Source organism: Somniosus microcephalus, chromosome 2 (assembly GCF_052327205.1).
Source record: "Somniosus microcephalus isolate GS21.2 chromosome 2, FLI_Smic_1.0, whole genome shotgun sequence".
NCBI classification, from domain to species: domain Eukaryota; kingdom Metazoa; phylum Chordata; class Chondrichthyes; order Squaliformes; family Somniosidae; genus Somniosus; species Somniosus microcephalus.
In genome coordinates this window covers 7,109,316-7,129,246 of record NC_140988.1, presented here as the reverse complement: position 1 = coordinate 7,129,246, position 19,931 = coordinate 7,109,316, and the positions used below count along the sequence as shown (strand labels likewise).

At 51.3% G+C, this 19,931-nt stretch overlaps 1 protein-coding gene across 2 annotated transcripts in view; it reads left to right on the top strand.

The window, feature by feature from the left end:
• LOC147122524 (putative E3 ubiquitin-protein ligase HERC4) overlaps window positions 1-19,931 on the top strand; it is a 128,611-nt gene that overhangs the window by 49,675 nt on the left and 59,005 nt on the right. Inside the window, exons 5-8 of one of the 2 annotated variants that reach the window (XM_086006225.1) lie at window positions 7,642-7,733; window positions 13,270-13,394; window positions 16,044-16,201; window positions 17,862-18,218. In XM_086006225.1, coding sequence (XP_085862351.1) covers window positions 7,642-7,733; window positions 13,270-13,394; window positions 16,044-16,201; window positions 17,862-18,218 — 732 coding nt within the window. Of the gene's footprint in view, window positions 1-7,641; window positions 7,734-13,269; window positions 13,395-16,043; window positions 16,202-17,858; window positions 18,219-19,931 lie in introns of both variants that reach the window. The other variant, XM_086006216.1, reaches the window with a different exon arrangement.

The window sequence follows — 19,931 nt, the reverse complement described above, 5'->3', positions numbered from 1 at the left end:
CCCGTGTCCTAACTCGCACCAAGTCCCGTTCACCCATCACCCCCTGTGCTCACTGCCCCGTGTCATAACTCACACCCAGACCCGTTCACCCATCACCCCCTGTGCTCACTGCCCCGTGTCCCAACTCACACCCAGTCCCATTCACCCATCATCCCCTGCGCTCACTGCCCCGTGTCCTAACTCACACCCAGTCCCGTTCATCCATCACCCACTGTGCTCACTGCCCCTTGTCCTAAATCACACCCAGTCCCGTTCACCCATCACCCCCTGTGCTCACTGCCCCATGTCCTAACTCACACCCAGTCCCGTTCACCTATCACCCCCTGTGCTCACTGCCCCGTGTCCTAACTCGCACCCAGTCCCGTTAACACATCACCCCCTGGGCTTACTGCCCCGTGTCCTAACTCACACCCAGTCCCGTTCACCCATCACCCACTGTGCTCACTGCCCCGTGTCCTAACTCACACCCAGTCCTGTTCACTCATCTCCCCCTGTGCTCACTGCCCCGTGTCCTAACTCGCACCAAGTCCCGTTCACCCATCACCCCCTGTGCTCACTGCCCCGTGTCCTAACTCGCACCAAGTCCCGTTCACCCATCACCCCCTGTGCTCACTGCCCCGTGTCCTAACTCACACCCAGTCCCGTTCACCCATCACCCCCTGTGCTCACTGCCCCGTGTCCTAACTCACACCCAGTCCCATTCACCCATCACCCCCTGTGCTCACTGCCCCGTGTCCTAACTCACACCCAGTCCCGTTCACCCATCACCCACTGTGCTCACTGCCCCTTGTCCGAACTCACACCCAGTCCCGTTCACCCATCACACCCTGTGCTCACTGCCCCGTGTCCTAACTCGCACCAAGTCCCGTTCACCCATCACCCCCTGTGCTCACTGCCCTGTGTCCTAACTCACACCCAGTCCCGTTCACCCATCAGCCCCTGTGCTCACTGCCCCGTGTCCTAACTCACACCCAGTCCCGTTCACCCATCACCCCCTGTGCTCACTGCCCCGTGTCCTAACTCACACCCAGTCCCGTTCACCCATCACCCCCTGTGCTCACTGCCCCGTGTCCTAACTCACACCCAGTCCCGTTCACCCATCACCCCCTGTGCTCACTGTCCCTTGTCCTAACTCACACCCAGTCCCGTTCACCCATCACCCCCTGTGCTCACTGCCCCGTGTCCTAACTCGCACCCAGTCCCGTTCACCCATCACCCACTGTGCTCACTGCCCCGTGTCCTAACTCACACCCAGTCCTGTTCACCCATCTCCCCCTGTGCTCACTGCCCCGTGTCCTAACTCGCACCAAGTCCCGTTCACCCATCACCCCCTGTGCTCACTGCCCCGTGTCCTAACTCACACCCAGTCCCGTTCACCCATCACCCACTGTGCTCACTGCCCCGTGTCCCAACTCACACCCAGTCCCATTCACCCATCACCCCCTGTGCTCACTGCCCCGTGTCCTAACTCACACCCAGTCCCGTTCACCCATCGCCCACTGTGCTCACTGCCCCTTGTCCTAACTCACACCCAGTCCCGTTCACCCATCACCCCCTGTGCTCACTGCCCCATGTCCTAACTCACACCCTGTCCCGTTCACCTATCACCCCCTGTGCTCACTGCCCCGTGTCCTAACTCGCACCCAGTCCCGTTAACCCATCACCCCCTGGGCTTACTGCACCGTGTCCTAACTCACACCCAGTCCCGTTCACCCATCACCCGCTGTGCTCATTGCCCCGTGTCCTAACTCGCACCAAGTCCCGTTCACCCATCACCCCCTGTGCTCACTGCCCAGTGTCCTAACTCACACCCAGTCCCGTTCACCCATCACCCCCTCTGCTCACTGCCCCGTGTCCCAACTCACACCCAGTCCCATTCACCCATCACCCCCTGTGCTCACTGCCCCGTGTCCTAACTCACACCCAGTCCCGTTCACCCATCACCCACTGTGCTCACTGCCCCTTGTCCTAACTCACACCCAGTCCCGTTCACCCATCACCCCCTGTGCTCACTGCCCCGTGTCCTAACTCACACCCAGTCCCGTTCACCCATCACCCCCTGTGCTCACTGCCCCGTGTCCTAACTCACACCCAGTCCCGTTCACCCATCACCCCCTGTGCTCACTGCCCCGTGTCCTAACTCACACCCAGTCCCGTTCACCCATCACCCCCTGTGCTCACTGTCCCATGTCCTAACTCACACCCAGTCCCGTTCACCCATCACCCCCTGTGCTCACTGCCCCGTGTCCTAACTCACACCCAGTCCCGTTCACCCATCGCCCCCTGTGCTCACTGCCCCGTGTCCTAACTCACACCCAGTCCCGTTCACCCATCGCCCCCTGTGCTCACTGCCCCGTGTCCTAACTCACACCCAGTCCCGTTCACCCATCGCCCCTGTGCTCACTGCCCCATGTCCTAACTCACACCCAGTCCCGTTCACCCATCACCTCCTGTGCTCACTGCCCCATGTCCTAACTCACACCCAGTCCCATTCACCCATCACCCCCTGTGCTCACTGCCCCGTGTCCTAACTCACACCCAGTCCCGTTCACCCATCACCTCCTGTGCTCACTGCCCTGTGTCCTAACTCACACCCAGTCCCGTTCACCCATCACCCCCTGTGCTCACTGCCCCGTGTCCTAACTCGCACCCAGTCCCGCTCACCCATCACTCCTGTGCTCGCTGCCCCGTGTCCTAACTCGCACCAAGTCCCGTTCACCCATCACCCCCTGTGCTCACTGCCCCGTGTCCTAACTCACACCCAGTCCCGTTCACCCATCACTCCCTCTGCTCACTGCCCCGTGTCCTAACTCACACCCAGTCCCGTTCACCCATCACCCCCTGTGCTCACTGCCCTGTGTCCTAACTCACACCCAGTCCCGTTCACCCATCACCCCCTGTGCTCACTGCCCCGTGTCCTAACTGACACCCAGTCCTGTTCACCCATCGTCCCCTGTGCTCACTGCCCCGTGTCCTAACTCACACCCAGTCCCGTTCACCCATCACCCCCCATGCTCACTGCCCCGTGTCCTAACTCACACCCAGTCCCGTTCACACATCGCCCCCTGTGCTCACTGCCCCGTGTCCTAACTCGAACCAAGTCCCGTTCACCCATCACCCCCTGTGCTCACTGCCCCGTGTCCTAACTCACACCCAGTCCCGTTCACCCATCACCCCCTGTGCTCACTGCCCCGTGTCCTAACTCACACCCAGTCCCGTTCACCCATCACCCCCTGTGCTCACTGCCCCGTGTCCTAACTCACACCCAGTCCCGTTCACCCATCACCCCCTGTGCTCACTGCCCCGTGTCCCAACTCACGCCCAGTCCCATTCACCCATCACCCCCTGTGCTCACTGCCCCGTGTCCTAACTCACACCCAGTCCCGTTCACCCATCACCCCCTGTGCTCACTGCCCCGTGTCCTAACTCACACCCAGTCCCGTTCACCCATCACTCCCTCTGCTCACTGCCCCGTGTCCTAACTCACACCCAGTCCCGTTCACCCATCACCCCCTGTGCTCACTGCCCTGTGTCCTAACTCACACCCAGTCCCGTTCACCCATCACCCCCTGTGCTCACTGCCCCGTGTCCTAACTGACACCCAGTCCTGTTCACCCATCGTCCCCTGTGCTCACTGCCCCGTGTCCTAACTCACACCCAGTCCCGTTCACCCATCACCCCCCATGCTCACTGCCCCGTGTCCTAACTCACACCCAGTCCCGTTCACACATCGCCCCCTGTGCTCACTGCCCCGTGTCCTAACTCGAACCAAGTCCCGTTCACCCATCACCCCCTGTGCTCACTGCCCCGTGTCCTAACTCACACCCAGTCCCGTTCACCCATCACCCCCTGTGCTCACTGCCCCGTGTCCCAACTCACGCCCAGTCCCATTCACCCATCACCCCCTGTGCTCACTGCCCCGTGTCCTAACTCACACCCAGTCCCGTTCACCCATCACCCCCTTTGCTCACTGCCCCGTGTCCTAACTCACACCCAGTCCCATTCACCCATCACCCCCTGTGCTCACTGCCCCGTGTCCTAACTCACACCCAGTCCCGTTCACCCATCACCCCCTGTGCTCACTGCCCCGTGTCCTAACTCACACCCAGTCCCGTTCACCCATCACCCCCTGTGCTCACTGCCCCGTGTCCTAACTCACACCCAGTCCTGTTCACCCATCGCCCCCTGTGCTCACTGCCCCGTGTCCTAACTCACACCCAGTCCCGTTCACCCATCACCCCCTGTGCTCACTGCCCCGTGTCCTAACTCACACCCAGTCCCGTTCACCCATCACCCCCCTTGCTCACTGCCCCGTGTCCTAACTCACACCCAGTCCCGTTCACACATCGCCCCCTGTGCTCACTGCCCCGTGTCCTAACTCGAACCAAGTCCCGTTCACCCATCACCCCCTGTGCTCACTGCCCCATGTCCTAACTCGCACCCAGTCCCGTTCACCCATCAACCCCTGTGCTCACTGCCCCGTGTCCTAACTCACACCCAGTCCCGTTCACCCATCACCCCCTGTGCTCACTGCCCCGTGTCCAAACTCACACCAAGTCCCGTTCACCCATCACCCCCTGTGCTCACTGCCCCGTGTCCTAACTCACACCCAGTCCCGTTCACCCATCACCCCCTGTGCTCACTGCCCCGTGCCCTAACTCACACCCAGTCCCGTTCACCCATCACCCCCTGTGCTCACTGCCCCGTGTCCTAACTCACACCCAGTCCCGTTCACCCATCACCCCCTGTGCTCACTGCCCCGTGTCCTAACTCACACCCAGTCCTGTTCACCCATCACCCCGTGCTCACTGCCCCGTGTCCTAACTCACACCCAGTCCCGTTCACCCATCAACCCCCCCGTGCTCGCTGATCTACATTGGCTTCCGGTCCGGCAGCGCCTCGATTTTAAATTCCCATCCTCGTTTTCAAATCCCTCCGGGGCCTCGCCCCCCTCCCTATCTCTGTAACCTCCTCCAGCCCCTACAACCCTCCGAGATCTCTGCGCTCCTCTAATTCTGGCCTCTTGCACATCCCCAGATTTTAATCGCTCCACCATTGGTGGCCGTGCCTTCAGCTGCCGAGGCCCTGAGCTCTGGAATTCCCTCCCTAAACCTCTCCGCCTCTCAGCCTCTCTCTCCTCCTTTAAGACCTAGCTCTTTGACCAAGCTTTTGGCCATCTGCCCTAATTTCTCCTTATGTGGTTCAGCGTCAAATTTTGACTGATAACGTTCCTCTGAAGCACCTTGAGATGTTTTAGTGTTAAAGGCGCCGTATAAATACAGCTTGTTGTTGGTTTTGCTGCACCAATCAGTAACTTTAGTGTCGACACCAACAACAGGTCGCCCTCCAGTGGTGAAATACAGAATTGCAGCTGGCATTCTGAGAATTACCAGGAAGATTCTGGCTTTCAGATTTAATTGGTGTTTAAAATAAAACATTCAGAACCACGGAGCTCAACATCTCACGACAGCTTAGTTATTGCGAGGTCGATGTTCTGCTGTGCTCACAATTTATTTGCATATTTTGAACACGCCGTTTTATAAACAGTCGCAGAACTAAAAGTTCATATATGGTCTGCGAAAAATAATTAAGCTCTCATTTTGTGAGCTACACTTTCAAAGTGGGGTCATGCTGGACGGCAGCGCAGGTCACAGATAGTGGCCGCAACTACTGTGAGGCTTATTCTGCGACCTGTGTCCCTGTCTAGCGAGTCTCCACATGGAAGAACTAGTCTCCAGACTAGTCCTGACGAAGGGTCTTTGACCTGAAATGTTGACTCTGTTTATCTCTCCACGGATGTTGCCTGGCCTGCTGAGTTTTTCCTGCATTTTCTGTTGTTATTTAGTCTCCAGACTAGATTGATTCCTGGGATGGGGGGATTGTCCTATGAGGCGAGATTGAGTAGAACGGGCCTGAACTCTCTGGAGTTTAGAAGAATGAGAGGTGATCTCATTGAAACTTACAAGATTCTGAGGGGGATTGACAGGGTAGATGCTGAGAGATTCAAGAAGGCGGCTCACCCCCACCTTCTCGGAACCAGCGCCTCACAACTTGAGCCGCCTCGGGGAAATGCCCTCCGTGCCCTTTAGCTCTGCGCGGAGGGGTTTCCTGTACGGGCTGCTCCTGCACACTCTCCACTTTGTCATCTTCGCCTGCTGTCCGGACACGCCTTGGCGTGCCATCTTGCCGTCCGGTGGAGGTCCCCAATGGAGGGCTCTCTACGCGGGAGTCCTCCCCTTTTCTATTGGGGACTTGGCCTGGAGGGAGTTGCACAGAGCAGTCCCGTGCAATAAAATGTTAAGTAGGTTCACAGACTCCCAGGCCGCCTGCCTTTTTTGCGGCCTAGAGGAGTCCGTGTTCCATGTTTATATAGAATGTGAGAGGTTGCAGCCCCTGTTCCATTATTTGAAGGGGCTGCTCCTTGATTTTTGGTTGCACTCCAGTCCCACGCTCCTGATCTTCGGTCACCCGGTACGGAGGGGAGCGGGCGGGTTGGAGGACCTCCTCGTAGGACTGCTCCTGGGCCTGGCCAAAAAATCCATCAACTGGTCCAGTCAGCGGGCAGTCGAGGGGGTGGTCCGGCCCGATTGCCTGCCTCTCTTCCACGGCTATCTTCGCGCCCGGGTGGCCATGGAGATGGAGCACGCGGTGTCCGCCGGCACGCTCGAGGCCTTCCGAGACAGGTGGGCGCCGTGGGGACTGGAGGGCATCATCACCCCGGGCCAACCAAATTTTAGTTTAATTTGTTAAGTTTTAGTTAAAGTTTTATTAAGTTACAGTTAATTCACAGTTAATTTGGTTCAACAAAAAGAGGACCTTCTCAAGGGCAACTAGGGATGGGCAATAAATGCTGGCCTTGCCAACGACGCCCACATCCCATAAAAAACGAATTTAAAAAAAAGATGCTGAGAGGTTGTTTCCCCCGGCTGGAGAGTCTAGAACCAGGGGTCACAGTCTCAGGATAAGGGGTCGGCCATTTGGAACTGAGATGAGGAGGAATTTCTTCACTCAGAGGGTGGTGAATCTTTGGAATTCTCTACCCCAGAGGGCTGTGGATCCTCAGTTGTTGAGTATATTCAAGGCTGAGAGCGATAGATTTTTGGACTCTCGGGGAATCACGGGATATAGGGATCGGACGGGAAAGTGGAGCTGAGGTCGATGATCAGCCATGATCTTATTGAATGGCGGAGCAGGTTCGAGGGGCCGAATGGCCGACTCCTGCTCCTATTTCTTGTGTTCTTATGAACCTTAGTTCTCAAATCTACCCCGTTATGTGTTAAGAGGCTGTATTAATGGTCATTCCTTACTTCATACGCTGCTAAAGGGCAGTCAAGAATCAGCCAATCGGGTAACGAAGAGTCTGTTCGCTTTCCGATTGGCCGTGGGAAGGCGGGGCGCCGTGCGGATGGACGGGTCGGGCGACCAATGGCGGGAGTGTGGGGGCGGGGCGCTTGGAGGTGGGAGGTCATGTGATAAAACCTCCAGGAACACGTCCAACCAGAGATGGCGACCCTGTCCTTAAATCCGTGCTGCGCTATCTCTTCTGCTATCGTGCAATGTTTCAGCTGCATCGCCCAGGCGAAAGGATGCTCTGTATTGAAAACACAGCAATAAAGCACTACTTCTCATTTGTCATCACAGATCGGCATCATCCCACTTATGTAAAGTTATTGGAGTGTAAGAAGATAGTCTTCATTTCCTGTGGAGGACAACACACTGCGACGCTGACCAAGGTTTGCTCTTAGAATACTTCAAATTTAATCATGGAGCTCACTCAGAGGGTGGTGAATCTTTGGAATTCTCTTCCCCAGAGGACTGTGGATGCTCAGTCGTTGAGTATATTCAAGGCTGAGATCGATAGATTTTTGGACTCTAGGGGAATCGAGGGATATGGGGATCAGATGAGAAAGTGGAGTTGAGGTCGATGATCAGCCATGATCTCATTGAATGGTGGAGCAGGCTCGAGGGGCCGAATGGCCGACTCCTGCTCCTATTTCTTATGCTCTTTTGTATTTTGTTCAAAGAAGGATTTGCTTTTCTATAGAACCTTTCACAACTTCAGGACGTTCCAAAGTGCTTTACAACCAATGAAGTACTTTTGAAGTGTAGTCACTGTTGTACAGGAAACTTTGTGCTATCCGGAGGTGAGCTATCCGGCAATCTGGAGCCACCGGCAAAAATCAGCAGCCGTTTTTTATTCTTTTTGTTTGTTTTTTTTGCTTTGTTTGAACAGTCAAGCTGTGCAAGGTCTGTAGCTATAGCAACAGCTTCATATACAGAGCTTGCAGGCCACACCCGAGTGTTTAGAAGCTGTTGCTAAGCAACAGTGTTTGTTGTCAAATACGGAGATAAGAATCTCCGTATCTCTCAACATTAACTCTGGAGAGTACGGCAATTTTGAGGCAACGGCAGCAGCTCGGTCCCGTGGGTGCCGGATAGCACAAAGTTTCCTGTAATGTAGGAAAATGCAGCAGCCAATTTGCGCACAGCAAGCTCCCGCAAACAGCAATGTGATAATGACCAGATAATCTGTTTTTAGTGATGTTGATTGAGGGATAAATATTGGCCCCAGGACACCGGGGTTAACTCCCCTGCTCTTCTTTGAAATAGTGCCATGAGATCTTTTACGTCCACCTGAGAGAGCAGACGGGGCCTTGGTTTAATGTCTTATCCAAAAAGACGGCACCTCTGACAGTGCAGCACTCCCTCAGCACTGCACTGGGAGTGTCAGCCCGGATGTTGTGCGCAATTCTCTGGAGTGGGACTTGAGCCCACGACCTTCTGACGAGAGTGCTAGCCACTGAGATCCTTTCGACTTTGTCATATATAATCCATCAAACAAGACTGTTATCACCCCAGGGCCTGAAGTGTTCATGCACTCTCCTCATGAGCTGCTTAGATGTCCAACAAGGATCCTCAAGGGGACGCCTATCAAGTTTAAATCAATGTTCTCATTCATTCGAATAACTTTCGATACTCTGATTTAGGATTTAAGCTAGGTGAAGGATTAAGGAGCAGGACCTCAAAGGTTGTAATCTCTGGATTACTCCCGGTGCCACGTGCTAGTAAGTATAGGAATAGGAAGATAGAACAGATGAATGCGTGGCTAAAGGGATGGTGCAAGGGGGAGGGCTTCAGTTTCCTGGATCACTGGGTCTGCTTCTGGGAAAGGTGGGACTTGTACAAGTCGGACGGTTTACACCTGAACCAGGGGGGAACCAATATCCTTGCGGGGAGGTTTGCTAGCACTGCTGGGGAGGGTTTAAACTAACTTGGCAGGGGGTTGGGGTACAGAGTGGAGCTATAGTAGGGGGTGATTTACGGCCAAATACAGAGGGAAAAACAAGTCAGCTGGGAAGGCAGAGCAAATATGTGAAGGCAAAAGAGAATATGGCAGGGCTGGAAGGCATTTATTTTAATGCAAGGAGTCTTGCAAATAAGGTGGATGAACTGAAGTTGTTGTTGAACACATGGGAGTACGATATTGTTGCTATCACGGAGACATGGTTGAGGGAGGGTCAGGACTGGCAGCTCAATATTCCGGGGTATAGAATCTTCAGGCGAGACAGAGGGGGGTGTAAAAGGGGAGGGGGTGTTGCAATATTAATTAAGGAGTCAATTACTGCTGTAAGGAGGGATGATATATTAGCGGGTTCCTCTAATGAGGCCATATGGGTAGAACTTAAAAACAAAAAGGGGGCAAGCACTTTGCTGGGAGTGTACTATAGGCCCCCAAACAGTCAGGGGGAGATAGAGGAACAGATATGTAGGCAAATCTCCGAGAAGTGCGAAAATAATAGGGTAATAATAGTGGGGGATTTCAACTTCCCCAATATAAATTGGGACAGTCAGAGTGTGAAAGGCTTAGAGGGTGCAGAATTCTTAAAGTGCATCCAGGAGAGCTTTTTGAGCCAACATGTAGAAAGTCCTACAAGAGAGGGGGCGGTACTGGACCTAATTCTGGGGAATGTAGCCGGGCAAGTGGTGGAAGTGTCAGTAGGAGAGCATTTTGGCGACAGTGACCATAATTCGGTGAGATTTAAGGTGGTCATGGAAAAAGACAAAGACGGCCCGGAAATAAAGGTTCTAAATTGGGGGAAGGCCGATTTTAATATGATAAGGCAGGATCTGGCCAAAGTGGACTGGGAGCAGCTGCTTATAGGAAAATCCACATCAAAACAGTGGGAGACTTTCAGAAGGGAAATAGAGAGAGTACAACGCCAACATGTTCCTGTAAAGGTCAAGGGTGGGACCAACAAGCAAAGGGAACCTTGGATGACAAGGGATATACAGAAATGCATTAGAAATAAGAGGGGGGCTTTTGGCAGTTACAAAAGACTAAAGACAGAAGAAGCCCTAGAGGAGTATAAAAAGTGCAGGGGCATACTTAAAAAAGAAATTAGGAGGGCGAGGAGGGGCCATGAAATAACACTGGCGAGCAAAATAAAGGAAAATCCTAAGATGTTTTATAAGTATATTAAGGGCAAGAGGATAACCAGGGAAAGGGTAGGGCCCATTAGGGACCAAAGTGGCAATCTGTGTGTAGAGCCAGAGGATGTAGGCGGGGTTTTAAATGAATTTTTTGCATCTGTGTTCACTATGGAGAAAGACGATGCAGACATAGAAATCGGGCAAGGGGACTGTGACATACTTGAACATATTAGCATTGAGAGGGAGGAGGTGCTAGCGGTTTTAGCGGGCCAAAAAGTGGATAAATCCCCAGGCCCGGACGAGATGTATCCCAGGCTGCTGTGGGAGGCAAGGGAGGAGATTGCAGGGGCTCTGACACTAATTTTCAGAACCTCTCTGGCCACAGGGGATGTACCAGAGGACTGGAGAACAGCTAACGTAGTACCATTATTCAAGAAGGGTAGCAGGGATAAACCAGGGAATTACAGGCCAGTGAGTCTAACATCTGTGGTGGGGAAATTATTGGAAAAAGTTCTGAGGGACAAAATTAATCTCCACTTGGAGAGGCAAGGATTAATCGGGGATAGTCAGCATGGCTTTGTCAAGGGTAAATCATGTCTAACAAATCTGATCGAATTTTTCGAGGGGGTGACTAGTGGGGTGGATGAGGGAAATGCTGTGGATGTGGTGTACATGGACTTCAGTAAAGCTTTTGACAAAGTCCCGCATAGGAGACTGGTCAAGAAGGTAAGAGCCCATGGGATCCAGGGTGCCTTGGCGCGTTGGATCCTAAACTGGCTGAGTGGCAGGAGGCAGAGGGTGATGGTCGAAGGTTGCTTTTGTGACTGGAAGCCTGTGTCCAGTGGGGTACCTCAGGGATCGGTGCTGGGTCCCTTATTGTTTGTGATCTACATAAATGATTTGGATGAAAATGTAAAAGGTATGATCAGTAAGTTCGCAGATGACACGAAAATTGGTGGGGTGGTAAATTGCGAGGAGGAAAGCCTCCGGCTACAGGATGATATAAACGGGTTGGTCAGATGGGCGGAAAAGTGGCAAATGGAATTTAACCCTGAAAAGTGCGAGGTGATGCATTTTGGACGGACAAATAAGGCAAGGGAATACACAATGAGTGGTAGGACCCTAGGAAGTACAGAGGGTCAGAGGGACCTTGGTGTACATGTACATAGATCCCTGAAGGCAGCGGAGCAGGTAGATAAGGTGGTTAAAAAGGCATATGGGATACTTGCCTTCATTAGCCGAGGCATAGAATATAAGAGCAGGGAGGTTATGATGGAGCTGTACAAAACGCTGGTGAGGCCACAGCTGGAGTACTGTGTGCAGTTCTGGTCGCCTCACTATAGGAAGGATGTGATTGCTTTGGAGAGGGTGCAGAGAAGATTCACCAGGATGTTACCTGGGATGGAGCGCCTCAGCTATGAAGAGAGGCTGGACAGGCTGGGGTTGTTTTCCTTGGAGCAGAGAAGGCTGAGGGGGGACCTGATTGAGGTGTACAAAATAATGAGGGGCATAGATAGGGTAGATAAAGAGGAACTTTTCCCCTTAGTGGGGGGGTCAATAACAAGGGGGCATAGATTCAGGGTAAGGGGCAGGAGATTTAGAGGGGATTTGAGGAGGAACTTTTTCACCCAGAGGGTGGTTGGAATGTGGAACTCAATGCCTGAAAGGGTGGTGGAGGCAGGAACCCTCACAACATTCAAGAAGCATTTGGATGAGCACTTGAAATGCCATTGCATACAAGGCTATGGACCAAATGCTGGAAAATGGGATTAGACTGGACAGGGATGGATGGGCGGCGCAGACACGATGGGCCGAAGGGCCTCTTTCTGTGCTGTAAAACTCTATGACTCTATGACTCTATGACTCTAAGGCAACAGAGCTAGAAACAGCCCTTTCAAAACTCCAGGTCCAGAAATATACATGTAAAAACATTTTGCAATTAGCAATTTGACTAACGTGATTGTGAATATATACTGTCCCTTGCAGCAAACGGGAGAGCAAGTGATTGTTTAGAATGAGGGGTCGTTCTGTGTGAAAGGGCACTTGATCTTAGCAGAGAGCGAACTGCACTGAATGCCGTGCCACATTCTCCACTGGGGAAAGTTGGATATCCACAAATGGTTGAATCCTAGAATGATACGGCACAGGAGGAGGCCAATCGGCCCATCGTGCCTGTGCCGGCTCTTTGAACGAGCTCTCCAATTAGTCCCACTCCCCCCTGCTCTTTCCCCAGAGCCCTGCAAATTTTTCCTTTTCAAGTATTTATCCAACTCCCTTTTGAAAGTTACTATTGAATCTGCTTCCACCGCCCTTTCAGGCAGCGCGTTCCAGATCACAACAACTCACTGCGGAAAGAAATGTTTCCTCATCTCCCCTCTGGTTCTGTTGTCAATTACCTTAAACCTGTGTCCTCTGGTTACTGACCCTCCTGCCACTGGAAACACTTTCTCCTTATTTACTCTGTCAAAACCCCTTATGATTTTGAACACCTCTATTAAATTTCCCCTTAATCTTCTCTGCTCCAAGGAGAACAACCCCCAGTGATCTATCAACCGCACTACAAACTCAGTGAACATGTGGATTAATTGTAGAAGCAGTGGATTTGTTACGCTTTGCTCTGGAATTCCCTCCCTAAACCTCTCCGCCTCTCTCTCCTCCTTTAAGACGCTCCTTAAAACCGGCCTCTTTGACCAAGCTTTTGGTCACCTGTCCTAATATCTCCTTATGTGGCTCGGTGTCAAATTTTGTTTGATAATCGCTCCCGTGCAGCGCCTCGGGATGTTTTACTATGTTAAAGGCGCTATATAAATGCAAGGTGTTGTTGTGTGCCTCTTTTAGGATGGGCTTGTTTACACCTTCGGAGCTGGGAGGTATGGACAACTTGGACACAACACAATGAGGGATGAGATGGAACCTCGGCTGGTTGCTGAGCTTTTTGGAATCTCTCAGATAGCATGTGGGAGGTAAGCTAATGAAGCCCCAAAATCAACGTGCCATGTTCAACTGGCAAAAGGTTCTGGGGTGCAAGGGGAAAGCACAATTAGGGCCACAGAATCGGGAAATTGCGCCCAAAACACGCTTGAAATTGCGCTGCTTTTCCGATTTGAACTTACGCCTCGAGTCTCCGCCCAAACTCATTTGCGCAATCCCAAACGTAAAATTTCCCATCAACCGGCGCAATGGAGCAATGTAAAGCAGACTGATCGATTAGTGACAGGGAACAGAATCAATCAGGCCTTAAGCAATGTTCACTCTAAGCTGCACACGCACGCAACCGCGGAGTAATCAGCAAGGTCCCGCGCAGGTCCCGTCCAGGACAAAGCAGCCCACTTGATCAGCACCCCATCCCCCACTTTAAACATTCACTCCCTCCACCACCGGCGTACCGTGGCTGCAGTGTGTGCCTACAAGATGCACTGCAGCAACTCGCCAAGGCTTCTTCTGCAACACTTCCCAAACCCGCAACCTCTTCCACCTAGAAGGGCAAGGGCAGCAGGCGCATGGGAACACCACCACCTCCAAGTTCCCCTCCAAGTCACACACCATCCTGACTTGGAAATATATCGGCCGTTCCTTCATCGTCGCTGGGTCAAAATCCTGGAACTCCTTCCCTAACAGCGCTGTGGGAGCACCTTCACCACACGGGCTGCAGCAGTTCAAGAAGGCAGCTCATCGCCACCTTCTCAAGGGCAACTAGGGATGGGCAATAAATGCCGGCCTTGCCAGTGACGCCCACATCCCATTAAAAAAAATGAATAAAATGCCGCTAACAAGCTTTTACATTTACAAAGAAACAGGTCGCGCAGAACAACCTTCCGCCTGCAGGGAACATTGGCCTCAGGTATTTGGGGAATGGTCCAGTAAAACCATTGAATGTTTCCCTCAGGGCGAGGCTGATGATCAAAAGGCTAGGATATCTTTCTCTCTGCAAACTTTTCACCGCCACATGCCCTGCCTTAAGAGCAATGATCCGATTGATTTAAATCAATTTTAATTTATTAATGCGTATGTTTTTAAGAGTAGTGGGCGCCTGTACGCTGAAATTTTTTTAAAACGAGCGCGATTTGGCGACCCTTCCTGCACCGGCGCAATCGGCGGAAACTCGCCATCCCGCTATTCCGGCCTGGAGGGGCGTGGCCAGTTCTGTGGGCGGGGCCTGCTTCGGGCAAAGTGATTTTTGAACCAGAGTAACAGATCGCGGAACACATGGGCGGAAGTGGATTTGGGGCGTCACTCACCGACGTTTTAAATGCCGCGATCTTTCACGACGATTCGACAACAACTTGTATTTATATAGGGCCTTTACCGTCCCCAGGCGCTTCAAACTAAATTTAACACCAAGCCACATAAGGAGATACAAGGGACAGGAGAGGTCAGTGTTCAGGAGTGTCTTAAAGGAGGAGAGAGAGAGGCGGAGAGGTTTAGGGAGGGAATACCAGAGCTTGGGGCCCAGGCAGCTGAAGGCATGGCCGCCAATGGTGGGGCGATGAAAATCGGGGATGCGCAAGAGGCCAGAATTAGAGGAACGCAGAGATCTTGGGGAGAACTCAGGAAACCCTGATATTCACACCAATGGCGCTGACATGAATCTTGTCATTCCTGTGGAAATGACTTATGAAATTATACTGTGCGGCCTGCTGGTGGCGCTGTCCAGGGAGAGTATAAATACTCGGGCACGGGCCCAGCTTGCTCAGGACATTCTTTAACAGGAACCAGTGAAGGACACAACTAGACCTCCATGTTGAAAAACAGTTGATTAAAGCTTTGTTTAATGCTTAGACCAGGCGCTATTGGCAATTTAAATCAGCGCGCTTATCTGACTGAGGATCGAAGAGTGTGCAATTAGTTTATTTGGATTACATCTGTTTATAGCAAAGCAGCTTGCAATTAAAATCAGTGAACCACACTGACCGAGGTTTAAAGGCTCTGTCTGTCCCTCCTAAAGGTAAGACAATGAAACAAAGCATTAATTCCACATTTCTGGCAACTCTACAAATTATCGCTGTGCCATTTATTTACGATTCTACAAGCTATCACTGATTCATGTGCAGCCACTCCATCTTTGTCTGAGAGGCCCTTTAAACATTGTGGTGAACCAATAGAATTTTTTTAATTTATTCATTCATGAGATGTGGGCGTCGCTGGCAAGACCGGCATTTATTGCCCATCCCTAATTGCCCTCGAGAAGGTGGTGGTGAGCCGCCATCTTGAACCGCTGCAGTCCGTGTGGTGAAGGTGCTCCCGCAGTGCTGTTAGGGAGGGAGTTCCAGGATTTTGACCCAGCGACGATGAAGGAACAGCCGATATATTTCTAAGTCAGGATGGTGTGTGACTTGGAGGGGAACTTGGAGGTGGTGGTGTTCCCGTGCACCTGCTGCCCTTGTCCTTCTAGGTGGAAGAGGTCGCGGGTTTGGGAGGTGCTGCCGAAGAAGCCTTGGCAAGTTGCTACAGTGCATCTTGTAGATGGTGCGCACTGCAGCCACGGTGCGCCGGGATATAAACTAATCAATGGTTGCTCGGTCTGTGCTGTTTATGAATCCACATGACCCGAACTGTGATGAGCTTTATTGTGAGTTTTAAGCGGTAGTTTAAAGGCATATTATATCTTACAGCTATCACACACTAGTCCTTGTTGTGCCATCTGGCAAAATCTATTCCTTTGGTCGTGGAGATAAAGGGCAGTTGGGAAATGGACGAACCAGTCATCAGTCAGTGCCTCGTCCTGTCACATTCTTAATGGACATACCTGATGGCGTGCGGCTTGTCCCTGGTAAGAAAGGAACCTTTGATATTTATATCTTACATTGTAATATAAAATATTGTTGAATGTCAACTGAGTCTCCTCAACTGTTATGAGATTGACCATGACATTGGAGAGCAGCGTTCTCAGAACACAGAGGAGAACATCACCACTGATTGCGGGTTTCCGTCAAATGCCTCTGTGTGAACAACAACTTACATTTATATAGCACCTTTATACAACGTCCCAAGGTGCCCCGTGTCCTAACTCGCGCCAAGTCCCGTTCACCCATCGCCCCCTGTGCTCGCTGACCTACATTGGTTCCCAGTTCAACAACACCCCGATTTTAAAATTCTCATCCTTGTTTTCACCTCCATGGCCTCCTCGTCGCCCCTCCCTATCTCTGTAACCTCCTCCAGCCCCACAACCTCCCCCGAGATCTCTGCGCTCCTCCAATTCTGGCCTCTTGCTCATCCTCAATGTTCTTCGCTCCACCATTGGCGGCCGTGCCTTCAGCCGCCTGGACCCTAAGCTCTGGAATTCCCTCCCTAAACCTCTCCGCCTCTCTCTCCTCCTTTAAGATGTTCTTTAAAATCTTTTTGGTCGCTTGTCCTAATAACTCCTTATGTGGCTTGGTGTAAAATTTTCACTCCTGTGAATCACCTTGGGACATTTTCTTACGTTAAAGGCGCTATATAAATGCCAGTTGTTGTTGTTGTTGTTACAGCCCTTAACTCACTCAATAATGAGCTGTAACTCAGTGGGCAGCACTCTCGCCTCTGAGCCAGAAGATTGTTGGTGCAAATCCCACCCCAGAGACCTGGGCACATAATCCAGGCTGACACTCCAGTGCAGTGCCGAGGGAGTGCTACACTGTCAGAGGTGCCATCTTTCGGATGAGACGTTAAACCGAGGCCTCGTCTTCTCTCTCAGGTGGACGTAAAAGATCCCACGGCCACTATTTTGAAGAAGAGCAGGGGGAGTTCTCCCCGGTGTCCTGGGTCAATATTTATCCCTGAACCAACATCACAAACAGATGATCTGGTCATTATCACATTATTGTTTGTGGGATCTTGCTCTGCGCAAATTGGCTGCCGCGTTTCCTACATTACAACAGTGACTACACTTTAAACAAAAACATACGTACTTGGTTGGCTGTAAAGCTTCCAGAAGTCGTGAAACATAGAAACATAGAAGATAGGAGCAGGAGTAGGCCATTCGGCCCCTCGAGCCTGCTCCGCCATTCAATGAGATCATGGTTGATCATCCAAATTCAGTACCCGGTCCCTGCCTTCTCCCCATATCCCTTGATCCCTTTAGCCTTAAGAAATATATCCAACTCCTTCTTGAATATATTTAATGAATTGGCCTCAACTGCCTTGTGTGGTAGAGAATTCCACAGGTTCACCACTCTCTGGGTGAAGAAATTCCTCCTCATCTCTGTCCTAAATGGCTTACCCATTATCCTTAGACTGTGACCCCTGGTTCTGGACTCCCCCGCCATCGGGAACATCCTTCCTGCATCTAGTCTGTCTAGTCCTGTTAGAATTTTATAAGTTTCAATAAGTTTCAACGGCGCCTTATAAATGCAAGTTCTTTTCTTTCAATACTGGAACTGTATCCACTCTGTCCCTCCCCACCAGTGACCTTCCTCTCTGCCACATCTAACCCGGCTATGTATTTTTAGCAGCAATGAGCCATGGTGACTCAGAGCCCATCGTGCCAGAAAGAAGGAAGAGAGTGACGAGAGCAGCAGCAACCAAGACCAATACTCACAAGCGGACCATTGCCGCGCAAGACCTATTCACGGCAACTGGCGCAATGGCAAAGAGGATCAGGATCAATGGCGCACAGAAAACGACACCAAAGTTAACCCCGCCGCCAGTTCTCAATGCAACCAGGACTCAGTGCCCAACTGCACCAGACAGGAAATATCATCTGCGGAGTCAACGCACTAAGGGCAGGGTGCCCCCGAGTCCACAGGCAAAGGAGAGCAAGGAGCGGCTAACATCATCGATGATGACTGATGCAGACTCCAACACACCAGGTAGCGAGGACTAGAGACAGCAAGGTTTTCAGTAAACACAAGCGTTGGCCAGGACACTGGGCTTCAAGAATAGAAACGCTGGCTTCCTGCCAACCACCAGTCTCAGTGACAGAGTCAGTCCAAAATACCAGCTTGAACATTCAGGAACAATACCAGGGACAGAGCGGTAGGGATAATTTGATCAAAGTTTTCAACATATTAATGGCCCAGAAATTCGGGTCTCAACGCATGAGTACGCGCTGGGTACTCACCTGTAGGCCCAACGAAAGTGCCGGTTTCGTGCATGCACTGCGCACGCGCGGGAAAATGGAACTTCCATTCCCTTAAAGGAAGGGGTTTACAGGTCGAACACGTGCGCCGGAAAGGCAGCGCGTACGCCTGGAACTTCCGGTTTTTTTCCAGGTTTTTCCAGGAGGGTAAGTCTCCAGGAGCTACACTTTTAAAAAGCAGTCGCAAGGCCTGCTTTAACAAGGTAAGTGGTGAATTAAGTAAAATTAAAACATTTTTTCCACAGGTTTATTATTTTTAAATACTTTAACGAAAGGTAAGTTTATTTTTAGCCCTGTTAGAAAATGTAATTATTTTTTTCAAAAATTTAAATTATTGTTTAAAATAGTTATTTTATGTAATTTATAGTTATTTAAAAAATGTGATGTTTTTAAAAAAATTTATTTGAAGTTTTAGTGATGTTTTGGGGCTTATAGTATTTATAGTTTTGACAGGTCTTCCTGTCAATTTTATGAATGGACATTCCCTGCTACGATTGGCTCTCCATGGCCCACGTGATCCCAGGGGATGCTTCGAACTAACTGCGCCCCTGGGATACACGAGCACTGCGCGCCGGCAGTTGGAGGAGGCCCAGGATCGGAATCCCATGCGGGCCCACAGCTCAACGGCCGGCGCGTTAGGTAAGTGCAGGTCGGGGGCTTGCACCCACGGGAAGCCTCCGACCCCAATTTCTGGGCCATTAAAGAGAACTGATAGGGTAGATAGAGAGAAACTATTTCCGCTGGTTGGGGAGTCTCGGATTAGGGGACCCAGTCTATAGATTAGAGCCAGAGCTTTCAGGAGTGAGATTAGGAAACACTTCTACACACAAAGGGTGGTAGAAGTTTGGAACTCTCTTCCGCAAACGGCAGTTGACGTTAGGTCAATTGTTAATTTTAAATCTGAGATTGATAGATTTTTGTTAACCAAAGGTATTAAGGGATATGGGCCAAAGGCGGGTATATGGAGTTAGGTCGCAGATCAGCTGTGATCTCATTGAATGGCGGAACAGGCTCGAGGGGCTGAATGGCCTCCGCCTGTTCCTGTGTTCCTAAGTTCCTAAAAGGAGTTCATCATCCCACTTCAATGTGTTGAAGTCAAGGTGCATCCTAAAGTCCGCTAATCTTAACTCCTTTGTTTTCCCTAGCGTCTCAAAACTGTGGACATCTTCACTTCTCCCAGTTGCGCAATAAAACAGTGGGGTGCTGTTTAAAACATGCTCCGCCACCCCTAAGGACATTCTTTGAACAACATTATTGGTCAAAGGACATTAATGGCTGAAACTGATAGTTGACCTTCCGATTCTGGGGAGGTGATTTTCATCTTGCTGGGTCTTAATTGTAGGGTTCGTTCCATTTTGATAAGTGTGCACCAATCAACTGTGAAGTATCAGGTGTCGCCTTTAAGACCTTTGGTGTTTTTTTTAATATATTAATTCCTGGGATG